At 48.8% G+C, this 21,532-nt stretch overlaps 1 protein-coding gene across 3 annotated transcripts in view; it reads right to left on the bottom strand.

The window, feature by feature from the left end:
- Window positions 1-3,758, bottom strand: part of HLTF (helicase like transcription factor) — a 44,421-nt gene extending 40,663 nt beyond the window's left edge. For all 3 annotated transcript variants that reach the window (XM_066240853.1, XM_066240855.1, XM_066240854.1), the window contains exons 1-2: window positions 3,524-3,758; window positions 2,184-2,394 (exon numbers count right to left, since the gene is read on the bottom strand). In XM_066240853.1, the coding sequence (XP_066096950.1) occupies window positions 2,184-2,394; window positions 3,524-3,543 (231 nt within the window). In that variant the 5' untranslated portion in view covers window positions 3,544-3,758. The remainder of the gene's footprint in view (window positions 1-2,183; window positions 2,395-3,523) is intronic.
- Window positions 3,759-21,532: the final 17,774 nt, after the last annotated feature.

The following is a 21,532-nucleotide window of genomic DNA, read 5'->3' on the forward strand; positions in this document are numbered from 1 at the left end:
CCGGGTCCTCCGCACGCTAGGCCGACGCTCTACCGCTGAGCCAACCGGCCAGGGCCCACAAGGGGAATATTAACTCAAGAAAAACAGTGGACTCGTCGGAGCCCCAGCCCAACCTTCGGCTCTCCGCTGCACAACAGCCTTTAGAGAGAGAACAGCCTGCAGGGATCCCTGGTGGCACTGCGCAGTGACAGAGCGCACAAGGGAGCCAAATCTCTCGAGACTCACTCCCAGACAACTGGCCCACTGGACCTGCAGGATGGTTCTCCAAAAGACCCCCGCCTGCAGAGCTGTTTTTGTGTGACCTCTGAGCTCATACAGTGCAAAAACTGTTCCTCGGGAAAAACAGATATGTGACCTACTAGAAAAATGTTTTGTTTTGTTTTTATTTTAAATATCTTCAAAGACCTGTAGAGTAAACCATGTTTAAAGAATAAAGGAGGGGGGAGAACTAATGGAAAGCATGAGAGCTATCTCCCCAAATGGAAATTCTGAAGTCAAAAGTATAACAACTAAAGTGAAATTCACTCAAGAGGCTCACCAGCAGGTATGAGCAGGCAGAAGAAAGACCGAAGCTGAAGACAGGTCAACAGAAACGGAAGGTATCCCCACCTTTCTCAAGTTTGAGTTGACGCTGCTTCACCTTCAAGACCTACATGTTAGTCCTGGGCCTGTTTCTAACTCAAAGATTCCTGAAGAGGACTCTCGCTTTCAAGAAAACAAAAGGCTAAAAGCAAAACAGCGTTTGTTCTGCAGTGAGCTGTTAGAAGGCAGAGTGCGCCCGGAGCTGCAAGAGGGGCACAACCAAGTTACCTCCCCAGGGAACTACACTCAGCATCTCTGCGGCAAGCCGGCAGAGCTCGGAACTGTGTCTGTGAGCACCTGTGCATCATTAGCAAGGGGGGTTCTAAGTTTTATCAGAGAAGCCTAAGGGCTTGTAAGAGTGTTACATTCGGTGTCAAGTTGGATGCTGTTATGCATTTTGATCACAGTGAAGGAAATAAACATTATGCATATGTAGAATTTGGAAAAGCTCAAAAATTTTCCCATATAAATTAATGATTGTTGCTAGTTTGCTTTAACCCCTTTCAGTTTACAAAGTTTCCTAGAAATGCTGTACTTGGGGAATAGGGGATATATGTACATAGACTGAAGAACAGTTATAGGGTCTAAAGAACATAAAGAAAAAAGAATGTAAAAAACATAAAGAGGCTTTGAGACCTTTGGGACCAGCATATTCGTAAGGGAAAGAAAAAAAAGAGAAAAAATAAAGAATATTTGAGGAATAGTTGAAAACTTTCTAAATTTGATGAAAAATATCACGGCACATGAGAAACAATCAATGAACTAAGGTGTCTCAACTATGAGTTGATGTTTCTCATCTCTCCCCCTCCTATCTCTCTCTCAATTGAAAAAAATGAACTATAGAAATACATTTTTAAACAAGTATAAGAAGAAGTTCTTAATTTTGTTATAGGTGTAAAGTAATAGAATTTTGGTATACAAGGACACATCAAAAAGGAGGATGAAGCAAACATGCAAAAATCTTGATAACTATTAAATCTGAATCATAGGTATATGGAGTTTATTGTATTATTTTACTTTTATGCATGTTTAAAACTTTTCACAATCAGCCCTGGCTGGTTGGCTCAGTGGTAGAGCATCGGCCTGGCGTGCAGAAGTCCCGGGTTCGATTCCCGGCCAGGGCACACAGGAGAAGCGCCCATCTGCTTCTCCACCCCTCCCCCTCTCCTTCCTCTCTGTCTCTCTCTTCCCTTCCCGCAGCCAAGGCTCCATTGGAGCAAAGATGGCCCTGGCGCTGGGGATGGCTCCTTGGCCTCTGCCCCAGGCGCTAGAGTGGCTCTGGTCGTGGCAGAGCGACGCCCCCTGGTGGGCGTGCCGGGTGGATCCCGGTCTAGGGCATGCGGGAGTCTGTCTGTCTCTCCCCGTTTCCAGCTTCAGAAAAATACAAAAAAAAAAAAAAAATGAGACCATACAAAAAAAAGCGTTTTGTATAAGTATGGTACAAATGTGAAAGAATACAGTCAGATATTTATCTCTTAGCCAAGTATATTCCAATGACTAGAAAAAAAAAATTAAATACACATATCACCTTCTAATTCTTATTTCCTAGTAGATTAATACCATAAATCACATTTTAACTTAATATCTAAGGTTATACTCACTACTCCTGTGTAAAAGCTTAGTCCAACCACATGACCTCTCAAAGTTCCAAATAACACTGAGTCTAGCTCTTCGTCACTAGTGAGGAAGTCATCTGGAGGAATAATATCTTGGGATTCAAAACGGGGTAGAAAAGTGGGATATGAGAGCCGTGGAAAATTTCCATGGATTCCTCCAGGCTGTACCGTCTGCAAGTACTTCCAAACAGGATCTCTGTTGGGGGGGAAAAAGGAGAAAAACAGGCGGAGGGAAAAGAAACTTAACCAAGCACATCTCAAAGACCATACCCTGTTTTCACGCCTTGTTTTCTCCCACCGTTATTCCAACAAATGACACCCGCCGCGGGAACTGGTGTGTCAGATGAAGGCAGTGTCCGTCCCGCTATCTAATTAAGGCGGAGATGGCAGCGAGCGGGGGACGGCGCCCGGAACCCCACCTGCTCAGTGACGCCTCTTCCACCCACGCGCATTCGAGAACGAGAAGCTCAGCCCGCACCCACAAACCGCTTTCCTCGGGGGCCCGACTCAGTGAAAACGTACGGGATGCCGGAACTGTCCCTACGTCAACCTCTCCACGGAGACTGAAAGGAGCGCCTCGCAAGTCTCCCCTCGCTGGCACGACCCCGGGAAGCAGCGTCTCGCGGTTCCGACCGTCCGCCCAGCACCCGCCCCTCCCGTTCCTTCCCGGCAGAACCCTTCTTCCACGCAGGCCTCCCAGCCAGGCCACCCCGGGGGGCCGGCCGGCCGCCTCCCGCTCCCCGGGGCCGAGGACGGATACCCGCAGTCCCTTCGAGGATAGGCGGTTGCAGGGACGCGCGGGCGGAGCCATTCGGGTCTGCCGGAAGGGAACGGGGCGGTCGGCTGCGGGGTTCCAGGCCGGCTCCCCGCTCCCTCACACCGGATCCGCGCCCCGACCCCCGCGCCGGCCTCGCGGGTCGCGCAGGCCTCTCTGCGGTCCGCTGCACACACGCGTGTGCACGTCCGTCCGGGCTCGCGACGCGGGAGCCACCCAGGGGCCGGGGCGGTCCGCCCCGGTGTCGCATGCACCGCGGTCCCCGTCCTGCTGACTGGGTGTTCCGCCGTACGAGGTCCAGGTCCCCGGCTGCGGAGGGACAGCCCCAGGCCGAGGCCCTGCCCTGCCCGCCGGGACCGAGGTTTCCCCGCGGAGCCGCCCCTCGCCGGCCACGGCGGCGCATTCGTTCCCCCCCGCGGGGATAGCAGCCGCCACCGGCAAAACGAGCCCCTGCTGCACACGCCGCACGGGACCCGCGAAGGGGACGCCAGGAAGGTCAAGTTCCCGTGGGACACCGCCCGGCCGCTGCCGCCGCCTCCGCCCCCTTCACCTCTCGAATATCCAGGACATGGCGCGCGGCGGGTGACGAGGGGGACGCTCGGGCGCCCGGGATGGTCCTCGAATCGCCTCGCTACGCCTCCTTCCAGAGCCTGCAGCCGGGAAGCGGGGGACGCCGTCGCTCCAGGCGCCAGAGGAAGAGCGCACGGCCGCCAGCTAAGATGCCGCCAGCCTCACTAGACGTCGGCGCCGTCTCCTTCCAGTCGCGGTCTGAGAGACCGCCGACGCCTCCTGACTGGCGCTGGGAACGCCCAATCACGAGGAGGGCCCTGCGACGACGAACCAATCAGTGTACGGAAGGAGGAAGGGCGACTCCGCCCCACGTAGCGATCCAAAGCCTGGGGGCGGGGTCGCGGCGGCCGAGGTGGTTTCATCCGGGTTCTTCCCCGCCTCCGAGGCGGAGGCGCGGGAAAGTCACGCAGCCCTGCCAGGTGACGCGCGGTGGCCGCCTGTGGGGTTGATGCCCGCAGCCTCCACCTGAGGGGAAACGACTCCCCGTGCCGCTGCTGTCCCCCGCAAGCCCGGAGCCTCAGCGCCGTCCTCAGGCCCCGCCCCCGCCCCGCCTCTAGCTTTCTCCTCTGCGGTTCCCTGGAATGGGGCCTCCCGCTGCTGAACCCCGCCACTTACCCGCCGGGTCACGGCGTTCCCTGCGGTTGACCCTGTGCGGTGCCTTCAAAACAGTCTCACCCCCGGTGCCTGACCAGGAGGCACTGAGTCCAGAAGAGACCCAGTCTTACTCAGGCTTAAGGAGCACCCCTCCTTCTCCCTCTCACACGCACTTTTTATTAAGGTGTTTGTTGTTGATTTTAGAGGAGGAGGGCGACATCCATTTGCTGCCCCACTTATTTATGCATCAGGGTGGGTTCTTGTATATGCCCAGACCCGGGTCGAACCTGCCACCTTGGTGTAGGGTGGGTGGACTACTGGCCAGGGCCTCCATCTTTTCTTCTCTTTTTCTTAAGGAAAATATTTCTCGCTTGTAGAAGGGAGCCATACACTGCGGGGACAGCGCAGTTGACTGTCGGTGATCGCTCAAAGCGGTGGGCGCACGCCCCGTTTCCCCCTAGGTTCCAGCCGCCCCTGCGGGAAGCCTGCTTCCCTCTGGTCTTGGAGCCGAAGCTCAGACACAGCGGGGAGGCTGGCAGGGCCCGTCCTCCGCCTGGGGGCTCAGCCACTCAGCAGTCTCTATGCTGGTGCAGCAGCAGCAGGAGGGTTGGAAGCCCCCCCCACACACACACCCCTCCCCATACACCCCCTCCCCACACACACCACCACACACCCCGTCCCCCACACCCCCTCCCCACACACGCCCCCTCCCCACACACACACACCCTCCCCCCACACACCCCCTCCCCACACATGCCCTCCCCACACGCCCCTGCACACACCCCCTCCCCACACACGCACACCCTCCCCCCACACACGCCCTCCCCATACACGCCCTCCCCACACACACCCCTCCCCACACACACCCCCTCCCCGGGAGCTCTCGTGCTGGCAGTGATCTCTTTGCCGCCCCCCCCCAACTTGCAAAAGAGAATTGCAATATCAAAGGGGAAATGTATTTGTGAATGTGATCCCTATTGACACTGGCCCTTCACAGAGTGATCCATTTTACACTTCGCTCATAGCTCATCGGAGTGTGAAAGCTGTCTGTTGGGGACCGCAAGCCAACAGGATCCTTGCAGTTTAGATTTTTGGAGGACAGAGGTGTGGGGGGACTGGTAGTAAGCTGACAGGCTGCCAGCACCCACCATACTTGCTTGGTTAGGTTGCTAAAGGCTAAGTACCCCCACACACAGACACACACACACCTCCATATTGACTATGAAGCCTAGTATTTGCACTCATCCCATCCCCCACTTCACTGCTTGCTTAAGTTGCTAGAAGCAATTTACATGTCCTTTCTCTCACCCCTTGTTTGTTCAGATGTTGGTTGATTTCAGTTATGCTAGGTGGAGGGTTTCTGCTCTTGGGAGAATTCTTGGGTTGCCTTGGAGATGTGTGACTGTATCAGAGACTTCCTTATTAGTATATGACTATAGAATCGAGCAACCCCCCCGCTGTTTTGCTCTGTCTTGCCATCAGCTTGCAGAGGCCTCCTGATGCCACCCATCCTCTTTCTCTTCAGTTTATCTTCTTCATTCCACACTGTTCTCCCTCAGAACCTGAAGCTACTGGCCGTGCTGTTTCCTGGCGGTTGTCTATGAAACCATTTTTTCAAGAGGCATTTGTTCATTTTCTTCCCTCTTGTGATCTGTAAACAGGAACCAGTAGTGGAATGAGAAATCAATTGGGCAGCAATTTTTTCCTTTGTTTTACTAAACAGAAGATGAAGAGGCATTCAAACTATTTTAAATTATTTTACTCTCCTCTGTAAGTATTAGGAGGCAAATATGGCAATAGAGTTCCATTTTTGGCAGACTCTAAATAAAGTCTTGAAATATATGCCAGAAAACACCCAGATTAAAAACTATTTGAGTGTAAAATTAATAAAGCTGTGCTTATTAGATTGAAAGATGAAATTCCAAACGTGAAAATGCGAGACCTGAGACCTATGTGTAATAACCATTCCTGTCCCATCGTAAAAGAATCCAGATCGAACTAAGCTAAAAATTTGCTATTTAAAGTCAGCAATTTTGTCCATCTTGTCACTATTTTACATCCCAGATCTAGCTGTTGAACACTCTTTTCACTGAATCATCCTTTTTTTATTTTTAAAACAGGTACAGTTTAGCCTGACCAGGCAGATGCGCAGTGGATAAAGCATCAGACTGGGATGCGGAGGACCCAGGTTCAAAACCCCAAGGTTGACAGCTTGAGCATGGCTCATCTGGTTTGAGCAAGGCTCACCAGCTTGGACCCAAGGTCGCTGGCTTGAGCAAGGGATCGCTTGCTCTGCTGTAGACCTCCAGGTCAAGGCACATATGAGAAAGCAATCAATAAGCAACTAAGGTGCCGTAACGAAGAATTGATCCTTCTCATCTCTCTCCCTTCCTGTCTGTCTGTCCCTATCTGTCCCTCTCTCTGTCTCTGTCACACACAAAAGTATGGGTGCAGTTTGTACTAGTTTGATTAAAATGTTACAACAAGGTGTTGAGCAGATAAAATGTATTATGCTCACTTTGTTAAAGATGGCGCCGCTGCCCACTTGGAGGCCATTGCCCAGGTGATATTAATGTGTGTTTCTGTGGGCAGGCAGGATCGTTGTAGCCTGGGGCTTGGTTTTGGGATTAAGCCTTTCCTACCCTTTTTGATGTAGGGCGGTACAATCCAATCATGCCTTAGAGAAGTGACTTTGTATTAGAGACTTCCCTGTTTTGTATATTGAATTAAAGGTTTGGATTTCTACACTATAAAATGAGGGCTGAACGGGAGCTTGCTCTCTTGGTTCCTGGGATGATTAGCATGAGAGAGCAGAGGGAGCAGAGCAGAGAGCAGAAAGAGGCCATGTGGCCAGCAGAAGCAGCCAAGATGGCGGAGTGCTGAGTGAGATGCCAGTTTGTGTCGAGTTTGTGTAGAGAGAAGGAAGGAGATGGGGAACTGAAGAGAATAAGGCTGGTGAGCTAGAAACCTTTGATTCTAGGAAACTCGGATAAGTCAGTGGCTTTGTGAGCACTGAATGTGAGTGGGTTTTGGAGCCCAGTGTGTGTTTTTACTTGCCTGCCGGGTGCAAACTAGGATTAAAGAAAATGGCCTATCAGTTTTTGGCTCCGTTGTTTCTTTACCGACTGTCCGAATCCAATGCGAACCTGCATGGGCCGGGCTGCTGTAGTGGTGGCCCTGGCCCTGGCTACTGGCTTTACAAAGGCTATCCCAGTAGATAGTGTATTCTGAGAAATGAACATGTGTAACTGAAAAAAGACAAGGGGAACCAGAGAGTGAGGTGTGTGTTGAACAGGTGTGTGAGGAGAAGAGAGGCACTCGGAGGGCGGGAGGTGGATGACGGCCGATTACACAGAAACCGAGGGCCTAGGGCAGAGTTTGCATTCCACTACGCACAGTAGAAAGCCACTGAAGGTGTTAAGCAGGAGGTTGACCGTCTGAATTAGGTTTTACAAAAGGCATTCTGGCAGTTCTGTGGAGAATGGTTAGGAAACAGGAACAGACTGCTTAGGTGATAATTAGGAAACAGTGTGTCCAGGTAAGTCACATTGGTGGCCTGGAACATGGGGAGGTGATGAAATGAAGAGAACCAACGGGGTTCATGGATTGATTTCAATATGGGTGCTGATGGTGGGGAAAGACTAAAACATTCCTCCAGCCACCACCTGCCATCCCAAACACTCTTTCTCATCCTCCCCCACTGTACACAGATTAATCGTGTCCCCTGTTCGCTGCTGTGAGCACAAAATGAAAGAACGGTATGTATGGCTTATCATCTGTCCCCTGCCTCCCATTCCTGTCTATAACAGCCTCCACTTTCTTCTCTAAAAACTTTGCATATTTTCACATCCAACAAAATTAATAATAAATCAATCCCTAGTGTCTTCTAATAGTCCATTATCAAATTTTCACAGCTGTCTCAAAAAAAAAGTTTTATAGTTGACTCACAAAATAGAGTTTTGAAGCTCTTGGCCATAAGCAAAATACATAAAGTATTTGAATTTCCAAAAGTCTGCCTTCAATATAAAAACCTCCCAGTGTACGCCATAACTAGTAGATTCTGGAAGAACACAGGATGCTGGAAGAGCTTGTTTGTTTGCTTCCTTCACTCTGAAGAACACAGAGACGACGCTCAATGAAGGAGGGGAATTTTCACAGAGTAAATCTCCAAGTGGATCTTAGGGAAAGGTCCTGAAATGCCAAGACATCGGGCCAAGCAGCACAAAGGACAGATGACACATAGCCTAGCCAAGTTTCTGGAGATCCCACAAGAAACGGAAGCTGTACCTCGTTTTTTTTGGAGAGTGGCTTCAAAATCCTGCAGATCTCAGAAAGAGAGCCTCGGAGACCAGAAATGTGCCCGGGCACTTAAAGGAGGAAAGGCTAGTCAGGTGGCTCAGTGAAGGGATCCCATGGTAGCCTGGCCAAGCCTAAGGAAGTCCCCAGGCAGTCTCCAGCACTGTATATGGGCGGGGGGCTTTCAGTAGTTCACGGTTCTAGTGAGAGTGAGCAGAAGCAAGAGGCTGGTGCCTCAAGGGTGACACAGCCATCGCTCCCTCCAGGGTAAGAAAAAGAAGGCTGAACTGGAAACCTGAATTTAATTGACTTTAAATCTTAAAAGGACTGAAGTACTGGGAAGTGGCTATATTACGTTACTTCCCATTAGGTAACCTGAAGGTTTAAGACACATTAGTTCAATAAAATATTAAATTCTATCTTTGCAAATAGACTCACTGACTGAAATGAATACCTACTCTACATCCGCATCCACATCTAGCTCAATACATTTAGACTAGATGTTTACAGCAGTACCTGTAGCTGGCTGAATTAGGGAATTTTCATTTTCTGGGAGTTTTTTTGCTTAAGTGCATGTAAAGTGTTCTCTATAGCAAACACATAGTATGATTTTGCTATGAGAAAATAAAAGATATAAATTTCGGTAAGGAGATTATGAAGTTTTCCAACTTTCTGGTTTTAATTAACTTACAGAAAACTTTGCAAAAAGCCATGCAAAAAGTTTCCTCATTTTGACACCATTTATTTTAACACTGTTCTTAATCACAGCACAATGATCAAAATCGGGAAATTTAACATTGATATAATATATTTCTGAACTGTTTTTTAAACTAAAAACAAGGCAAAGGAAATGATAGAAGATAAAATCTTCTGTGACTAAATTATTTACAATGGAAGTTTCTCACACTTAACTAGGACCTCCACCTAATTCAGGGGCAGCTTCCCCGGGTACAAACCACAGCTTGGCAGTAACGTAGAACAAATGCAAAATAAAATTCTTCTTAAATATAATGAAGATCAAGTGGCTGGCTTGAGGCAAGCAGTCAATGATGTTCTCATTCCTATTATTCCTATTACTGTTGAAATGACGTTTTTATCCGATGAGTCCTCTGGCACGTAACAAGGAAGACTGTTGATGGAGACACTTTCTGTTACTCACCAGTAGGGTTATTCCCACATAGCAGAGCAACACTGTTTCCAGAGCCGGTCATTTTCCCAGATACTCGGCCTTGGGACAGACTGAGTTATTTCATCAAGAACCAGGAGGCCCTGGGGCCCCTACTCCCGCTCAGAGATATCTCTGGTGTTCCAGATTACACAGGCCTTTCCCAGGAGATAAGCCTGTCCTCCTCCGTGCGGCCCTGGCTCACTGAGCGCTCCTACATGGCAGGAGACCAGAGTCACTGAAGCATCAGGCCTGCAGGGAACCAGCCCCCTCTTTTGCTTCCTGCTCAGGATCCTTTCCCAGCTTCAGGGAAGCACTGCCCTGGACCACACGGAATTATTTAGGGTTCATGACACAGCCATAGCCAAAGTTCTTCCTATTTTAATAAATATAAAAGGATTGGTAAATATATAGCTCAGAAACATTAGGGGATATTTCTTTTTTTTTTTTTTTTTAAATAAATTTTTATTAATGGTAATGGGATGACATTAATAAATCAGGGTACATATATTCGAAGAAAACATGTCTAGGTTATTTTGTCATCAAATTATTTTGCAAACCCCTCGCCCAAAGTCAGATTGTCCTCTGTCACCCTCTATCTAGTTCTCTGTGCCCCTCCCCCTCCCCCTAACTCTCTCCCTCCCTCCCTCCCATGTCCTCCCTCCCCCCCCACCCTTGGTAACCACCACACTCTTGTCCATGTCTCTTAGTCTCATTTTTATGTTCCACCAATGTATGGAATCATGTAGTTCTTGTTTTTTTCTGATTTACTTATTTCACTCCTTATAATGTTATCAAGATCCCACCATTTTGCTGTAAATGATCCGATGTCATCATTTCTTATGGCTGAGTAGTATTCCATAGTGTATATGTGCCACATCTTCTTTATCCAGTCTTCTATTGAAGGGCTTTTTGGTTGTTTCCATGTCTTGGCCACTGTGAACAGTGCTGCAATGAACATGGGGCTACATGTGTCTTCACGTATCAATGTTTCTGAGGTTTTGGGGTATATACCCAGTAGAGGGATTGCTGGGTCATAAGGTAGTTCTATTTGTAGTTTTTTGAGGAACCACCATACTTTCCTCCATAATGGTTGTACTACTTTACAGTCCCACCAACAGTGAATGAGGGTTCCTTTTTCTCCACAGCCTCTCCAACATTTGCTATTACCCGTCTTGTTGATAATAGCTAATCTAACAGGAGTGAGGTGGTATCTCATTGTAGTTTTGATTTGCATTTCTCTAATAACTAATGAAGCTGAGCATCTTTTCATATATCTGTTGGCCATTTGTATCTCTTCCTGGGAGAAGTGTCTGTTCATGTCCTCTTCCCATTTTTTTATTGGATTGTTTGTTTGTTTGTTTGTTGTTGAGTTTTATGAGTTCTTTGTAAATTTTGGATATTAGGCCCTTATCTGAGCTGTCGTTTGAAAATATCAGTTCCCATATAGTTGGCTGTCTGTTTATTTTGATATCAGTTTCTCATTAGGGGATATTTCAAAATAAATATGAAGCAATAAAAAAAAGCATTTGATTTTTTTTTCTTTTTTAGTAAACAAGAACATCAGAAAAGCAAATGACAAGTCAAAGAAAGTGGCTTGATTATGCAAATGACATGCAAAGCCAACTTTTACTTCATTGGTGAAAATGCACTATACAAAAGGCTGAAGGGACTGGCCTTTCTGCATGTTTCCTGGTCCCCTCATTTTTGTGAGCAGTGTATTTTTCTGCTTCCTCTATTGCTAGGGAATTCAAAGGCCAAAACTTCAACTCTAAAATGTACTTTCGATATTATCAAAAACAATTTTTAATGTTTAAACTATATTGTATTAGCAAATCAATTTTTAGTATTATTACAATTCACCAAACTAATGCATCCTGCAACCATACCTATGCTAACTCTAAAATTAAGATTAAACTTGCCATTTTAAATGGTTCTTTAGGAAGTTTTAAAAACTACAAAGAGGCCCTGGCCAGTTGGCTCAGCGGTAGAGCGTCGGCCTGGCGTGCGGGGGACCCAGGTTCGATTCCCAGCCAGGGCACACAGGAGAAGCGCCCATTTGCTTCTCCACCCCCCCCCCCTCCTTCCTCTCTGTCTCTCTCTTCCCCTCCCGCAGCCAAGGCTCCATTGGAGCAAAGATGGCTCGGGCGCTGGGGATGGCTCCTTGGCCTCTGCCCCAGGCGCTGGAGTGGCTCTGGTCACGGCAGAGCAACGCCCCAGAGGGGCAGAGCAACGCCCCGGAGGGGCAGAGCATCGCCCCCTGGTGGGCAGAGCGTAGCCCTTGGTGGGCGTGCCGGGTGGATCCCGGTCGGGCGCATGTGGGAGTCTGTCTGACTGTCTCTCCCCGTTTCCAGCTTTAAAAGAAAAAAAAGAAAAAAAATTGAATAGTACATGGCCATTAAGTCAATATAAAATATGGGTAATATATGCCCTCTCAATATACAAAAGAAAAGAATGCATGTCTTGCATTCTTATAAAGCAGGAAGGTGTACAGAAAGAGATACAAATCACTAAACTGCAGGGGAGAGAACAGAATAGCGTAAGAGAGATAAACACTGTGTCCTGGAAACTAGGGGAAAGGTATTCAGAGGCTTCATGGACAAGGTCGCAGCTAAGCCGGAGGGCAAAGAGGAGTGGATTTCAACGGGTGTTTCGCAGGAGTCTTCAAAGCTGGTGGGGGAGCAGGTCACAGAGATGAAGACCATTCTAAAGATAACACAGTGTTTATTTTGGTTAAAAAGATGTCTAATGCAAGACTGTATAGAACAAATGATATTTTATCCATCAAAATGCAGAAAGAATATAGAATTCAATATAGAATCTGAGGTGGCCTACAAAAGTAACAAGAGGATTAATATTTTCTAAACATGAAGCCTTGATATGCTTTTTTTAAACGTTAATTAGTCAAGGGGTTGCCTTGCTGTCCACCAGCCGTCCCAGTAGTCCTTTACAATCTATGCTACACTGAGCAAGAATCTTCCTTAACGGGTATTGTCTCTGCCCCAAACAAACTATAACTAAAATATGAAACAAAAATCCAAAACAAAACAAGAAGACTACCACAGCAAGCTTCAATGTTTCTCTCTACTTCACTTTATTTATTTTTTTTATTTTTATTTTTTTCATTTTTCCGAAGCTGGAAACGGCTCCCCACATGCGCCCGACCGGGATCCACCCGGCATGCCCACCAGGGGGCGATGCTCTGCCCCTCTGGGGCATCGCTCTGTTGCATCCAGAGCCATCCTAGCGCCTGAGGCAGAGGCCACAGAGCCATCCTCAGCGCCCAGGCCATCTTTGCTCCAATGGAGCCTCGCTGCGGGAGGGGAAGAGAGAGACAGAGAGGAAGGAGAGGGGGAGGGGTGGAGAAGCAGATGGGCGCTTCTCCTGTGTGCCCTGGCCGGGAATCGAACCCGGGACTCCTGCACGCCAGGCTGACGCTCTACCACTGAGCCAACTGGCCAGGGCATCTACTTCACTTTAAATTATCGTGCAGGGTTCCTCTCTCCTTACGCAGCATCTCTCATCTCCCGGTGCCATCACCCAAAGACAAACAGTAAAAATGCTTTAGTACTTAAGGGTCATACTTTTTTTTTTTTTGTATTTTTCTGAAATGAGAAGCAAGGAGGCAGAGAGACAGACTCCCGCATGCACCCAACTGGGATCCACCCAGCATGCTTACCAGGGGGCAATGCTCTGCCCATTTGGGGTGTCGCTTGATTGCAACAGGAGCCATTCTAGCACCTGAGGTGGAGGCCATGAAGCCGTCCTCAGCGCCCGGGGCCAAATTTGCTCCAGTGGAGCCTTGGCTGCGGGAGGGGAAGAGAAAGATAAAGAGGAAGGAGAGGGGGAGGGGTGGAGAAGCAGATGGATGCTTCTCCTGTGGGCCCTGACTGGGAATCAAACTCAGGACTTACACATGCTGGGCCGACACGATACTCTACCACTGAGCTAACTGGCCAGGGCAAGGATTATACTTAAATGTCACATCTTCATTACAAGCATACTGCCTAAGCAGTTACCTTTCAGAAACTCAACCAAGAGAGGTTAGGTTACTACCCAAGGGCACACAGTGAAAAGGAAGAGACCCGGCGGTGTGTCAGGGGAAGTGTGAGCTTCGCTCCTAGTTTGACTCTTATGCTCTCCCCATCTAACACGTGCATTTGCGTGAACATTTGCCTGTTTATCAATATGTTACAAATGATGTGTTCCACATGCACCTCCTGTATAGATGGCGAGGTGTCTCTTTCAGTTTATTTTTTTTAGATCGAGATTATTTATAGATAAGGACATCATTGTGTAACAATGTTCAGGCACAGGGGTACGAATTACTTTATCAAGACAATGGCACCACCATACCCACGGGGGGGGGGGGGGGTAAAGCAATCCAGCATTCCCAGGCAACCAGGAACCACTCTTTTTCTTGCCTATCTCTTAGAGATTGCTCTTTGCCATAATATCCCCCTCCACTGCTCCTACTCTAGCCCAGACCACTATAATTTCTCGCCATGAATTCTTGACTGCTACAAATCAGCTTCACAATGGAATCAAATTATTCTAAAACCTGATACAGAGCAGGGAATGCTACTGCCTAGCAGGGGTTGTCAACCTTTTTATAAAAACCGCCCACTTTTGCAGTGTTGGTCAACGTGGTTCCGCCTGCCCACTAGTGGGAGTTCCAGAATTCATGGTGGGCCAATAGTGGGGCCATTTGGTTGCTCTGCTACCGCCCACCATGAAAGCTGGAATGCCCATGAGTGGGTGGGAGGGACCAGGTTGACCAGCACTGCAAAAGTGGGCGGTTTTTATAAAAAGGTTGACTACCCCTGAAAGGCAGAAATCTGGGCTGAAAACAAAAACATGAGGCTAGCAGGGGTCCCCAAACTTTTTACACAAAGGGCCAGTTCACTGTCCCTCAGACCGTTGGAGGGCTGCCACATACAATGGTCCTCTCACTGACCAATGAAAGAGGTGGCCCTTCCGGAAGTGCGGTGGGGGGGCCGGGTAAATGGCCTCAGGGGGCTGCATGCGGCCCGGGGGCCGTAATTTGGGGACGCCTGCTAGAGTGTTCCACAAGGACATTTTATTTTAAAAGCGCCTGGGTGCAGGCAGGCTGAGACCAGCAAAGGGTGTCAGCCCGAGGGAGGGATGGGGCAGGGGTTATATGGATTCGTGGAAGGGACTTGGGGAAAGGCAGCTGCAAGAAAACTTCTGTTTGTGGTTGGGTGTGGTGCCACAGTTTCTTAAAATTGTCTGTGCCCTGATCCAATCGTCCCTTCTCAGCATCCAGCTGCAACGGAGGTCTGAGCTGGATTACTGAGTAAGCCAGTCCTTCCGCCTCCTTCAGGCCTGCATTGTTCTTAAGAAAGATGGTGGCTGAGGAGCCATTTCACCTATCACTAATATCTACATTCTGCCCTGGGGATGACGTCTCCATTTCTCAATCCTGCTTTAGGTGGTCCTTAACCTCCTCAATCTCACCTCTCTCCTCACAAAATAACGACGTTCTACTGATTAACTCTGCTCTGTTTTCTAGGCCTGTGGACAACACCTCCCCAGGGACCTTGGCCTTGGCCATATCCCTCGCGAGGCTTCTACATACTGATCCTTCTAAGAAAACCTCCCCCACCCACAAGCTCTTGTAGAATGCAGCAATGAAAACACAGACCCTTTGACCCAGGCTGTTTTGTCAGTTTGCTTGTTAGCCCTTCCCAGGGTGTAACCCAGGGGTCCCCAAACTTTTTACACAGGCAGCCAGTTCACTGTCCCTCAGACCGTTGGAGGGCCAGACTATAAAAAAAAACTATGAACAAATCCCTATGCACACTGCACATATCTTATTTTAAAGTAAAAAAACAAAACGGGAACAAATACAATATTTAAAATAAAGAACAAGGAAATTTAAATCAACAAACTGACCAGTATTTCAATGGGAACTATAGGCCTGCTTTTGGCTAATGAGATGGTCAATGTGCTCCTCTCACTGACCACCAATGAAAGAGGTGCCCCTTCCGGAAGTGCGGCGGGGGGGGGCTGGATAAATGGCCTCAGGGGGTTGCATGCGGCCTGCGGGGGCCGTAGTTTGGGGACCCCTGGTGTAACCTCTGGAAGAAATAAATCCTATCCTCAGGGAGCCCAGAGACACCCTCGATTAAGAGGTAGAGGGAGGAGTAATAGTCCCTCCCACCTGCATTTTGGCTGCAAGAATCCAGGTCTGGGGGTGACGGCACGTGCCTGCCTGCTTGGCGGGACGTCGAGTTCCAGGCTCTGGTGGGCCGTGTGCCTGCAGAGTTGGGCACGCGGAGTTGGAGCCTGTTCACAGTCACAGAATCCTCGGGGAAACCATGTTATTCATCCAGCGCTGTGTTTCCCTGAAAGCCAGGGGGCCGGGGGCTTCACCAGCTATCGGGACACTTTTCTCTAAAGAGATGTGCAGAGATTAACCGAGGTGTTTGGCAAGCCTCGTTTATTAAGGTGACCAACTTTTTTACCATGAAAAGGACAAAAATAAATTGAAGAAAACTATATCGTAAATATTTTATTCATTGCAACAATAATACAGTATAATATAAATGCATAATAAAAACATTTGTAATATTTTATATTGTCATTATGCTTACATGCCTATTTATTTTTAATAATAACTGTAAGAAAAAAGTACTCATTTAGATACAAATACATCATATCACATGCATTGGATTGACTCTACATTGATCGAATATGGACATTTACAGATGAGTCTTCCAATATCAAAAAGGAGGACATGTAGGAGGACACTTTTAGAGGGAGGATGGAACTTACAAAAGAAGGACTGTCCTCCCTAAAGGAGGACGATTGGGCACATTACATTTATATATTTGCCACAACTCATCAGATCACGATGTCATTAGAAGTTATAAGACGTGGAGGAATCGGGAGGGGGCAGGTCTCTCTGGCCCAGGTCTTCAGCTCACACTGGCTGGGCAGGCCTTCTGGTGCCCAGAGGTCCAGGATGGTGGAAGTCATGCCTGCGGTGGCCCTGGGGCGTCTGCCCTGTTAGGCGAGGCGGGGCGGTGGAGTGGCTGGCCGCTCTCGGTGTGTTTCCGAGGAAGCCACCCAAGCGGGGCTACAGTCTCCCTTGCTCCTGAGCTGCAGTCCTCAGTGCCCCCCACTTCTGCTTCAGGGGCTCCCCTCCAGGAGTCCTCGTGCTAGAATCAGCTCCACCCCACCCCACCCGCTAGTCCCGAAGTCCTCGCCTCGCCCCTCCCACACCGGCATCCCAGTGTCTTCCTTCAGACCCTACCGTCCCACACTTCTCCCTTGTCCTCTGGCACGTTCATCCTTACCTCCTATTGAGCATGTCACCCCCACCCCCAGTGCCGGGGCAGCGCCGGTGAGACAGGCCAGCGCTGGGCTCTCAGGAGCCTGCCTGGACGGGGACAGCTCTGTACCTGGGCCTCAGTTTCCCCGCTTGCCAGGAAACCCCTCGGATTCAGGACAGAGGGAAGGAGTGTGACAAGAAGGATGTGCCAAGCAGTCCCTTTCATGGGGCCTTCTTCCCTTCGCTTGTAAAATGGAGGCGGTGTTCCTTAACCAGGAGGCCCAGTGGGCCAGACTTCCCTAGCTGGCAATCCAACCTTGACCTTCTAGGGCACAGGGGACAACCAGCTGGAAGGCAGGGGGGAGGGGAGACCTCAGTCCTCCGGGACACTTCCCACTAGGGTCAGTGACGGCCCGTGTTAGGACCTGCAGGAATCCAGGTCGTGGTTAGGAGCTAGGAGGAGAACCAGAAGCTACTGGTGCACACTGGGGGTGCTCACTACGGGGGGCTGAGAAGGGGAGACGACTGTGGGGGAAGGCCCCCAGACAGGAAGAGGAAGTTGGAGACCAGGCTAGTTCCGGCTCCCCAGCTGTCGGCTGTCAAGGGTCCTTTTGTGATCTTGGTCCACTTCCTCTTCTAGGCCTCAGTTTCCCTTTCTGGATGGTGTATGTGTGCCGTGGAGGGTGCGGGGCAGAGGAGGGGCTCACTGACCCTTTTCCCTGTGTCAACAGCGTTTCCTGCAGGAAAATCAGGTTATTATAGGTTCTTGCACCACCAGAGGTCACTACTGACAGTCCGAAAAGCATTTTACTTTAGGACTGCCTTGTTACTTTCACAGTTTTATACACATTACTTAAAAAAAAAGAAAAGAAAGAAAGAAACTTTCCCAGATATAAAGCTTCAACTTATTCAGCACCCTCAACACAGAAGGGAAGAGAGTCTGTTGAGCCAGTGGGTGCTCAGATTTGTCAGGACCCTTAAAAGACGCTAATGCCTGGCCACTGTGTCCAGACATTCTTATTTCACTGCTAAGGGTGCCATAGGGGCATCAGTCCTTTTAAAAGCCCCCCCCCCATGATTCTAACTTGCAGCAAAACTTGGGAACTGCAGGCTGAAGCCCACCTCTCAGTTTTAACAAAGGAACCTGATCTGAACTTCGTTAAGTGTCAGCTTCACAGGGGAAACGCAAAGTCCCCAGGGGAGCATTTCTAGGAGCTTGCTTGAGGCCTGGCCTGTGGGGGCGCAGTGGACAGAGCATCAACCTGGACCGCTGAGGGCCTGGGTCCAAAACCCTGGGCTTGCTCGGTCAAGGCACATATGGGAGTTGATGCTTCCTGCTCCTCCCACTTCTCTCTCTCCTTCTCCCTGTCTCTCTCTCCTCTCTCTAAAATGAATAAATAAAATCTAAAAAAAATAAAAAAGAATTTAGGAGCATGCTTGATGCACCTCCCACTCAAGACAACAATGTGCCACTTACTTTTCCCAGGAACAAGGGCCTCACTGGAGGATCCAGGGAATTAGGTTGAAAAATGATCACAGCAGCTTTTACTTACGAAGCTCTTCTTTTTTTTTCTTCTTCTTTCTTTAAATTTATTTATTTATTTATTTATTTATTTATTTATTTATTTATTACAGAGACAGAGAGTGAGTCAGAGAGAGGGATAGACAGGGACAGACAGACAGGAACAGAGAGAGATGAGAAGCATCAATCATTAGTTTTTCATTGCGCGTTGCAACACCTTAGTTGTTCATTGATTGCTTTCTCATATGTGCCTTGACCGCGGGCCTTCAGCAGACCGAGTAACCCCTTGGTGGAGCCAGTGACCTTGGGTTCAAGCTGGTGGGCTTTTGCTCAAGCCAGATGAGCTCGCGCTCAACCTGGCGACCTCGGGGTCTCGACCTGGGTCCTCTGCATCCCAGTTCGAAGCTCTATCCACTGCACCACTGCCTGGTCAGGCTAATTACGAAGCTCTTCTAATGCACCAGGCATGTCCTCCTCTTAACAGGTTTGAGCTGGTTTATTCTTCCAAATAAGAGGCTAGAGGCTATCACTGTTTCCATTTTGTAAGGAGGAAACTGTGACACGGGATGGTTAAATAATTGCCCAGCATCGCAGAACACAGCTAGTAAATTTCAGAACCAAGGTTCTAATCCAGGGAGTGTGTCTCCCAGGACACAAACTCTTAGTCACTATGCTGTTCTACTTCCTAATCCGAAAACAGTAACATTCCCCCTTTCTCCCTGTGTGGTCTATGCTCTCTCCAGGCGTGTTTGGATCCATTCTCCGTCCCTCCCTCATTCCCTGCTCTCCAAGGCCTGCATTTCTGGCCATGGTTTGTTCTTCAATTACTTGGGTTTTCAGCACTATGTAACGCTGTCTGCTCCGGGGAGATACGGGGATCTAATATTTATTTTCTCACTGTGTGGCACGGCCTTCACTAAAAGCTTTATGTGTATTATTTCATACGGGGCTCATCGTGACAATATTGCAGGTGAAGAAACAGGCCTGGTGAGGTCAAGTAACTTGTTCAGCTGATATGCTTTGGTGCCAGGCTCTTTGACCTGAGTTTACTCAGGGAATTTCCATCTGTCTTACCAGGGGCTCAGTAAATATTTATCAAAAAGGGAAAGAAAAAAGAAATGGAAGGAAAGAGGAAAGAAAAGGATGGAGAGGTTTCCTCTGTTCAAGATATTATTAATATTAGAGAATGGGTTCACACTCCCTTAGCCCGAGACTCAGGGAAGAGAAGGTTTGCCCACCCAACATCACTCTGCCGGAACGGAATCCTGAGGCACCCTTATTTCGGATTTCCCTTGGGCTCGGGCTGGTGAGCTGAGGGATGCAGCTATCTCACCAGCTAAGGAGCAACCTCCGTCTCACATTCTCCTACTCCACTCAGCACACTGGCTCGCACGCAGTAGCATCAAAGAATCATCAGGTACTTTCAGAGGTGGACGACACCTTGGGGATCATCCTGCTTGCTCCCCTCGGTTTGCAGATGTGGAAACTCAGGTCAAGGGAGATTGAAACCTGGCACCAAGACCACAGTTAGTCGTAAAGGCGGGATTAGAAAGCACATCACCTTGACAATCACGTCTTAATTCTCTTGACACGCTTCCAAAGTCAATGACTATTGACTTGTGCATTGATTTATTCTGATGTCAAATTGAACTGTATTGTGGATGGTACACTGTATTAAAATAAGGAAGCTATTTTTAAAACTATTTCATGAGGTGGTTACCAATGCAACTGATTGTTTGCCTTAATAAGATTTCAGGTTCACCCACCCAAACAGTTTGGAGAATGGTTCTGAGTTTGGTCAGGAGATAGCAGCCTTAGTTCTCTCCTGGGAATTTGTTAGAAAGAGCAGTTTCTCTGACTCCCCCTTAGACTTAAGGAATCAAAAATGGTGGGCGAGAGAGACAGCAAAAGGCAGTTTAACATGCTCTTTAGGAAGTTCTGGTTTGCATGAGGTTTGTGAACCCGATTTAGTGTGAGATGTCTGTTTGGTTTAAGATATATACTGCTCATAAAAATGAGGGCATATTTTATAGCTTCATACGCATTTTGACATATCCCCTAATTTTTGTGAGTATAAATAATCATAATGAAAAGGCTCACTTGAAAGAAAGATTTTACAAAATGGGATTATTTTCAATCAGATACCCTCTTTATGTATTACCTGGACTAGCACTACTCTGGCCCACAAACAAGGAAGTCACTTCAAGCATTTTGTCAACCTTCCAGTTTTTACCATGTGATTTTTCTCTAGAATAAATCCTTTCTTAAAAATATTTAGGGCCCTGGCCGGTTGGCTCAGCAGTAGAGCGTCGACCTGGCGTGCGGGGGACCTGGGTTCGATTCCCGGCCAGGGCACATAGAAGAAGCGCCCATTTGCTTCTCCACCCCCCCCCTCCTTCCTCTCTGTCTCTCTCTTCCCCTTCCGCAGCCGAGGCTCCATTGGAGCAAAGATGGCCCGGGTGCTGGGGATGGCTCCTTGGCCTCTGCCCCAGGCGCTAGAGTGGCTCTGGTCACGGCAGAGCGATGCCCCGGAGGGGCAGAGCATCGACCCCTGGTGGACAGAGCGTTGCCCCTGGTGGGTGTGCTGGGTGGATCGGTTGGGCGCATGCGGGAGTCTGTCTGACTGTCTCTCCCCGTTTCCAGCTTCAGAAAAATACAAATATATATATATATATATTTAGGGCCCTGGCCGGTTGGCTCAGCGGTAGAGCGTCGGCCTGGCGTGCAGGAGTCCTGGGTTTGATTCCCGGCCAGGGCACACAGGAGAGGCGCCCATCAGCTTCTCCACCCCTCCCCCTTTCCTTCCTTTCTGTCTCTCTCTTCCCCTCCCGCAGCCAAGGTTCCATTGGAGCAAAGATGGCCCGGGCGCTGGGGATGGCTCCTTGGCCTCTGCCCCAGGCACTGGAGTGGCTCTGGTTGCAACAGAGCGACGCCCCGGATGGGCAGAACATCGCCCCCTGGTGGGCATGCCGGGTGGATCCCGGTCAGGCGCATACGGGAGTCTGTCTGACTGCCTCCCCATTTCCAGCTTCAGAAAAATGAAAAAAAAAAAATTTAGAAATACACTGTCATAACAAAAGCAGCACAAAGCCAGTAATTGCAAGTATGTGTGAGG

The sequence above is a fragment of the Saccopteryx bilineata genome, chromosome 8, assembly GCF_036850765.1.
Source record: "Saccopteryx bilineata isolate mSacBil1 chromosome 8, mSacBil1_pri_phased_curated, whole genome shotgun sequence".
Taxonomy (NCBI): domain Eukaryota; kingdom Metazoa; phylum Chordata; class Mammalia; order Chiroptera; family Emballonuridae; genus Saccopteryx; species Saccopteryx bilineata.